We start from the raw sequence: 7,968 nt of genomic DNA on the forward strand, positions 1-7,968 counted from the left end.
TGGCACAGATTTTCTGAAACAAAGCTCTCATTTATCAGAGCTTGGGCTCAGGACAGGACTACACCAGCTTGCAATCCCTTAAGGCAAAGGAAATCATTCACATGTAAGGCAAACATGTTAATCACTGCACCACAGGGTTGCTATTGTGACTCAGATACACGTGACATGAGTTTTGCTTGTTTATGAAAGTTATCAGATTTCTGTTATTACCCAGATGTAATGTAATGAATGCATTTATTGAAGAAGGAAAGTGGGAAACCACCACTGCAGTTTGGCTCAGTGAAATAATTTTCAGCTTATTGTAACAACACAGCAGTTTACTGAGTCTCCAGGTGTCAAATACAAGTATTAATATCTATAGATGACTGGTGCAGATGGAAAGCCTTCATAAACAAACTTATAATACAAAAAAGCCCACATAGGCAACTCTTCTCCCAATTATTGCTCGTGTTATGCATCTAGGCACGGAGAGTGTTAAAGTCAGTACCATCAATGTGTCAGAGTATCAGGTGACTAAATCATGTCATCTAAAAAAGGCGAGGTCACGCTCAAGATTGACTTGCTTCTTTTTGCGAGGCAAGAGGAAAGCTGTCATCTACAGGATGTTTTCAAAAATAAATATTACAATTTCAAGCAGCAATTCAATATTTTAGAAGTGTAAAATTACAGTTTCAAGAAAGCCCATAAGAATCGTATTAGCAAATTCCTTCTGTCAAACAGAAAAGGATCTGATAATGCATCCAAATGTCCCAACATTCATACATTATTGCTTTAGGGTTTATTCCATGTTTAATTTAATTCAATTACCTGTAGAGGAAATAAAGGTAAATAAATTTGATTTAAATTCAGATTCTTTTCCAGTTGAGATGGTGAGTGAGTTTAAACTGCTGATGTATCACCAAAACCTTTGTTCCATTTGTTGTACATATCAAGAGTTGCTGGACTAACAGTTGGTTTGATTCGCTTCAGAGAATCCTCAAAGTCTTTCTTCTTAATGTTGCGCACCTGTGGATATACACGACAGTATAACTGTACAAACAGTACAAATGAGACATATGTAGGATTGGAAGTACTTAAAAAAGCTATTCTCTCACCTCAGTAGCAGCCATATTACGGACTTGGTCTGGTCCCAACTCTGTGCAAAGCAAAGTTCATATAAACATTAAACTGGTTGAGCTCATTATGGAAGTATGTGTGACTCTGTGACCAGCATAATAAAAGACTCATACCTCTTATTGGGCCAAGTGCAGCATCTCTGGCTAATGCTGTCAAATCGCTCCCTGAATATCCTGCAGTTACTCTGTGAAGAAATTTTTGAGGGATTAATGCAAAGTGATATAAAATTATCCCTCTGAAGTCTTCAGAAGTGGAACTCACTTTGCAAGACAGGACAGTTCGCTTTGGCTCAGTGGACTCCCGTGCTTTCCCAAAAGGTTTTTCAGCAGCGTAAATCTTGTCTGGAAGAACAAGAGTTACATCATATACAGTTATTAGATTTAACGGGCAACTGCCTTTTCCTCACAGGGACAGGTAGGTGTAGATAATCTTTTTCCCTTAATAAATGAAATAATAATTTTAAAACTGCATTTTGCATTTACTCAGGTTATCTTTGTAGACAATTATTTCAGTATATTTGTGTATGTATATTTTTCTATGTATATACCTTCTCATCGGGTAAGGTCACATATACTCTTTTTGCAAAGCGCCTGAAGAACAAAAAACAACAAATGGTAGTCATGCATGAAAATAATCCTCCAACAAACAAAAAATATATTTACAGTATTTACAAATTGCTTTGTAAAATGTAAATACAGCCAGAATGCAATGATATGCAAATCTCATAAAACCTTATTGTATTCATGATTGAATATAGAAAACATAATATACTTAAACTGAGAAAATTTACCATTTTAAGAAAAATGCAAGGTCATTTTTAATTTGATGGCAGCAACATATTTCAAATCAGCTGCGACTTCTTTTTCCTATTTTTCATTTTATGATGTGACAAATGTTTTCAACTGGTGAAAAGTCCGAACTGCAGGCACTTCAGCACCTGGACCGTTCTATGAAGCCATGCTGTTCTAATAGAATAATAGTATGCAGATTAATATTATCTTGCTGAAATATGCAAGGGCTTCCGTGAAAGTTATGCCATGGGAGCATATGTTGCCCTAAAACCTGTATATGCTTTCAGCATTGATGGTGCCTTTCCAGATGTGCAAACTGCCAACGCCATAGGTGCTGATGCACCTCCATACCATTAGACATTTGAGCTGATTGCTGATAACAAGCCAGATGCTCCATTCTCCTCTTTAGATTCCTCTGATTCCCGATCCATTTTAAATGAACTTTGGCCCTGACAACCCAAACTGTGTTCACAGATCATTTCTGGAAGCAGTGATTTCCATGATAGAATCACGTCTGTTCAGATTCTCTGAGACTTTTAATAAGATTATGTACTATAGATCAGTGGTCCTCAACCACCGTGCCACCGACCTGTAGCGATCCATAAGTCGTTTGGTACCGGACCGTGAGAGTTGAGGCTCGGGTGTGAAATTTATGGTTTTCAGAGTTTTTATCGTTAACTCGCTATCCCTGGGTCTTTTCCCGTGTTGTAGTTGAAAGAAATGTTTACACGTTACCATAGCGACCAGAGAGCATTAAGGGGCAGAGAGGAGGATGTTACTTTCAGTGTTGTTGGCGCATTTCAGGAAGACGCTGCTAATAAAGTTACACAATTACACAGTGAATTCGCATTTATTATTACATTTACAAAATACCACAACTTTTGTCTTGGTCGTATCATTTTATTTTGTTGTATTTATCCGCAACACCTTAAAGGCTTGTCTGTGAAAATATTGGCTGACATTAAACCGGTCTGTGGTGCAAAAAAGGTTGGGGACCGCTGCTGTAGATGATGAGATGTGAGTTTACACTACTATAATTTGTTCTGAAACTGTAGACTATTTGTAGACAGTATTTTGCAGATTAGTGAAACTATTTACTTCTGAGAAAGCTCTCTAAGAGGATCTTTTTACACCCCATCGTTCTTACTTACGTATGTAGTTGCAAAATTTTCAAATGTTAAAATTTGGCTTTATGAGATCAGAAAATTGATGCATTCTGCTTTTCTTTTGCATTTTACACAGGATTTAAACATTTTTGGAAATGTTAATGTAGAACAGCATAACATACCTTAATATTGCTTCATCGAGCTCCTGGGGCCTGTTAGTTGCTCCCATTACAAGTACCCTGTCATCCCTTCCTGACTGCACCTGAAACCCAGAAGAAGAAATTCAGAGAAAACACCACGGCTCTCCAAGTTAACTAGGATTTGAGCTCCTCTGATGATGTTTGATGAGTGAATTGCTGAGCTCTGCTGTATTTAACAAATTTCTGAACTTACCCCGTCAAACTCAATGAGGAACTCAGTTTTTAAACGGCGAGAGGCGTCGTGCTCCCCCTCCCTCCTTTCACAGAGCAAGCTGTCCACTTCATCTGAGTGTCAAACAGTAAACAGTGAGGTTTATTCATGAGTTGAAAATTTTTGAGATACACTGGTGTTTAAGGCACATCTATTCTTTAGTGTAACACACACCGATGAAGATTACTGAGGGCTGTAACTCTCTTGCAACCGCAAACAGTGCTCGTACAAGCTTCTCGCCTTCTCCCACCTGTGACGACATGAAACATTTAGAAGGAAAAAAATGAGCTAGTAGGCAGAGAGAGCTCATTAAAAACTGTTAAAAGTGTTTCTTACATATTTGGAGGTCAAACTAGCAGCACTGATGTTGAAGAATGTTGCATTAGACTCTGCAGCAACTGCTTTGGCCTTGCAAGAGGAAATAAATGGCTGTGATTCAACTGAGGATAATGAGGGCTATCAACAGCTATATGCAAAATACAAAACAGTTTAAAACATGACTCATATGATTTGTTGTGCTGTAAAATGAACATACGAGCATGGTCTTCCCATTTCCTGGTGGGCCAAATAAAAGCAAGCCACGTGCAGGAGCTCTCAGACCAGTAAAGAGCTAAACAGGAAAATGGAACAAAAAAACAAAAAAAACCTTTGCATCTTAACAAAGAAAAACTTTGAAAGTATATTCATGGTAAGCAGACAGATAAAGGTTAAGAAGTAATAACCTCAGGTCTTAAGGCAGGAAGGATGACAATTTCTTGAAGTGCTTGCTTTGCCAGATCCTGCCCTGCGATGTCATCAAATGACACAGTCGCTCCACTGCAGTGAACAGAAGAAATATTTTAAATGTGCAATACTTTTTTTTAAAATTTCACCCAGGGAAAAATGTCTTGTTGATTGTGATGCTTCTGATACCTGTCTACAATTTCATTCATAATTAAGTTGGCCAGTTTACTGTCCACATTCTTGAAGTTTTTCATATCCCTCTTCGGGGGCTGTTTCACAGCTGCCAGTCTTCCATTCTGAGTTTTTCCCACCCGAGCGGTTGTCTTAGCAGGAATAAGATTGTCCCAGAAAGCATTACACATTAGACAGGTAGCTTCAAATGGCATGTGCCTGCACTATTAAGTAACCAAAGAAACCCACAAACCTTTGCATCAGTTAGTCTTAATGAAGGTCTTACAGGAGTGGAGGGTCTGATGGTGGTGGAAACACCTGCGAGTTCACTTTTAGGAACTGACTTTGGCTGTGGAAGAGTATGACGTGATGTCCCTTGGGGGTCATTTCTCCTTTTAGAGGCTAGTGTTGTCTCTGTGAAGGAAGACATTTGATGATCTTAAGCATGCCTTCTCAGCATACATTACATTGATAAAAATAATCAAGGCCAACTCACCTAAAAGGGTAAGCCTGTCTTTTGCCATGGTGAGGTTGGTGACCATTTTATCCTGAAGTCTCTTTGCTCGGTCATAGTGCTCTCCTGCTAAAAAATACACTGAGTATGAAGTTACAGCTGATTGACAGCTCAGAGCATACCTGGATGTATTTGTAATACCTTGCCCAGTGAGCTCTATTGCAATACCCCTTTCAAGCTCAGAAATCCCTTTCTTGTACCACTGCACAGCCTCCTTCTTCTCACCTGTTATGACAGAAAGGATGAGGTGTTTATTACTCTCTTGCACACGTACAACAGCATTTAATAACTCAATACAAAATTAATAACACAATAAACAAACCTGTGTCGTCTTCGTCGATCTTCAGTGCCTTGGATATATACTCAAACGCCTGCTTGTGGATGTTTTTTATAACTTCAGCGCTGTCTTTGGGCTTACTTGCGTTTGTTTTGGTCGACATTACTCTCGCGCTACTTCCCCCCTGTTCTCAGTCATAACACGGTAAGCTAATCATAAACGAAAACGTTTAGGCTTTAAAACGCATTTAAAGGTGATGCAGTCCTCTTTCTTTGGGACAAAACACAACGCTTTAACTTCATAGAATAAAAATTCTGGCGCTTCGTGACAACACAAACATTTCCAACACAAGCTTCCGGTTTACCGAGCGACCCAGACAGACTCCGCCCCTCTCCGTTCGACGCAACAGAGCAGAGCTCGTCCTCGTGAATGTACCGTTACAGTCATTAATGGACATTTTACTAGGTAAACAGAAAATACACTATTTAAAGGTAAAAACAAAAACATACCTTATATAGTATAAGTAACGCAAAAGAAGCAAAGACAATTTTAAAAAAAGAACTTACGTAATTTCCTTTTTATTAAAGAAAAATTATATAGAACAAGAAGTAACTTCCGGTTGAATTCCAGACTAAAAGCATGCGATGTCTGCATATTTCCGGGACACAAACTGAAAATATTTTTTTCTAAAACCTTAATAATGTGCACATACCGGTTCTCTTTAAAACAAACAAACAAACAGAAAAAAACAAAAAAAAAAAACAAAACAAAGCATGACATTTGATTCAAGATTACATTTACATACAGGAAGGGTTAGCCATTCAGTCTTTTTAAATTCCACCCATTTCTTATCACAATACCTGTGTTGTGTGCTGCACCCATATGGTTGAATGAAAACCGAATTCAGGTATAACAACATGACTACAGCTTTATTTGATAAGTACGTTTTACACGAGTGGCACGAGACTAACCACTGAAGATCAGTGAGACAACTCTGAAGACCAGCTAAAAGTATGTTAAGATAAATAACTGTCATTAGACATTCGTATCAGTGTAATAATGTGCTCATACTGATTTGTGATGCTGATTTTTGTTTGAGAACACAGTCTCACTTTAAAAAGACTCAACCACAAATCTAAATGTTTGCAGAAAAGTTATGTCAGTCCCATAAAACCACGTACAGTGAAACATCTATTTTGACAAACATTTGTGTTCATTGTTATCCAAATCATCCATCCATCCATCCATCCATTCGCTTCCGCTTATCCTTTTCAGGGTTGCGGGGGGCGCTGGAGCCTATCCCAGCTGTCATAGGGCGAGAGGCGGGGTACACCCTGGACAGGTCGCCAGTCTGTCGCAGGGCCAACACATAGGGACAGACAACCATTCACGCTCACATTCACTCGCACTTTCACACCTAGTGACAATTTGGATTATCCAATTAACCTATCCTCACAAGCTGCATGTCTTTGGATGGTGGGAGGAAGCCGGAGTACCCGGAGGGAACCCACGCAAACACGGGGAGAACATGCAAACTCCACACAGAAAGACCCCAGCCTGATGTTGGAATTGAACTCAGGACCTTCTTGCTGTGCGGCAACAGTGCTAACCACCGTGCCACCGTGCTGCCAGATCAAATCACTTTTATTGTCACATCACATGTGCAGGTACACTGGTACAGTACATGTGAGTGAAATTCTTGTGTATATATAATAAAATATATAAAAAATATACAGAGTTGGTTGAGATCCAAAAGCTAAACAGAAAATAAATCTGAAGAGCATAATTATGGTAAACAGAATTAAAAACATTTAGAAGGAATAACCTCAGGTCTTAAAGCAGGAAAGTCGACAATTTCTTGAAGCACTTTTCCAAATACTGTCCTGTACTTGTTACAGCATAGGAGGGCCAGATATCCTTGGAAACATCTGCAGGGTGGATTTTGGAAACTGGCTTTGGTTTTGGAAGGACAAGATTAAGTGTCAGTTGTATCCTCTCCTTTTAAAGGGTGTTTTCATACCTAAATAAGCTGATAAATAAGCTCTTTTCACACAGAGAAAATCCAAGCAAACAAAAATGCGACACTACAAAGCACATTAGAGTGTTCAGTCCGCCCCAAGCACATCTGGCCAATAAAGCAGATGTGTCTGACCAATAAGCCAATAAGCTGACTGAACTCAAGTTTAACAGGGTTTCACGCCTTTGTTGTAAGAATGTCTGTTTGCTCTGTCATATTGATCTCCTGCTAAAATATGAAAGAGGGCATAGGACTTTTAGCTGTATTTTTATCAGTTTTACAGCTTTTCCAATAGACAAAGACCTCCCTCATGGCCGCTCATGCTACACACAGGATCTGAGTAACAGATAAACAATTAAGTTACAGAAGATAATGCTTTTCCCACAATGTACTACAGAGTTGTTGTTTTTTTTTTTACTAGGGGTCCACAGTAAAAAGCCCAAAGTGCTGCACTGACTGTATTTTTTTTATTCACTATGGCAGCATTTCTTTATCATGGAGAAAAACTGAGACATACTGTTGAAATTTCACTTCTTCCTATATTAAGATAGCTCAGGGATTAAATATGTAGTTAAAACATCTTTCCATTAACAAAAAAGGCAGTTTCTCTGGTACAGACTAAAGTGGACTGTAGGCCCACGATGTAATGTAATATGAGTTTGACATCTCTGGTTTAGACAGGTCTTTTTGAAAATAGAGAACGCAAGTTTTGTATTTTGTCATCCAGTTTTCTTACATTATTTAAAAGTAGAATGGGAGAGAGAGCCTTCAGTTTTCAGGCCCCTCTTCTATGGAACCAGCTTCCAGTTTGGATTCAGGAGACAGACACTATCTCTACTTTT

At 38.8% G+C, this 7,968-nt stretch overlaps 1 protein-coding gene across 2 annotated transcripts; it reads right to left on the reverse strand.

Annotated features, from left to right (window-relative positions):
* Positions 1–217: 217 nt before the first annotated feature.
* On the reverse strand, positions 218–5,525 carry spast (spastin). 2 transcript variants are annotated; one of them, XM_085183326.1, is made up of 16 exons: positions 5,155–5,525; positions 4,974–5,057; positions 4,815–4,898; positions 4,572–4,732; positions 4,337–4,470; positions 4,147–4,240; positions 3,960–4,034; positions 3,761–3,832; positions 3,599–3,674; positions 3,407–3,498; positions 3,196–3,275; positions 1,664–1,706; positions 1,378–1,457; positions 1,230–1,300; positions 1,095–1,135; positions 218–1,005 (listed from the first exon to the last, which is right to left on the reverse strand). In XM_085183326.1, exons 1-16 carry the CDS (start codon positions 5,270–5,272, stop codon positions 880–882), a joined length of 1,431 nt encoding a protein of 476 aa, XP_085039452.1. In that variant the 5' UTR covers positions 5,273–5,525; the 3' UTR covers positions 218–879. The 2 variants fall into 2 exon arrangements, with proteins under 2 accessions (XP_085039452.1, XP_085039451.1); XM_085183325.1 differs by having other exon boundaries at positions 4,815–4,901.
* Positions 5,526–7,968: the final 2,443 nt, after the last annotated feature.

The sequence above is a fragment of the Neolamprologus multifasciatus genome, chromosome 13, assembly GCF_963576455.1.
Source record: "Neolamprologus multifasciatus chromosome 13, fNeoMul1.2, whole genome shotgun sequence".
Taxonomy (NCBI): Eukaryota; Metazoa; Chordata; class Actinopteri; order Cichliformes; family Cichlidae; genus Neolamprologus; species Neolamprologus multifasciatus.

Bases quoted from the DNA above. Each gene is read 5' to 3' on its own strand.
- spast (XM_085183325.1), bottom strand. From the start codon at position 5,272: ATGTCGACCAAAACAAACGCAAGTAAGCCCAAAGACAGCGCTGAAGTT. The intron at 4,733-4,814 runs GTGAGTTGGCCT...CTTCCTTCACAG, and splicing joins AGACAGGCTTACCCTTTTAG to AGACAACACTAGCCTCTAAA. The intron at 1,006-1,094 runs GTGAGAGAATAG...GTATATCCACAG, and splicing joins GTAATATGGCTGCTACTGAG to GTGCGCAACATTAAGAAGAA.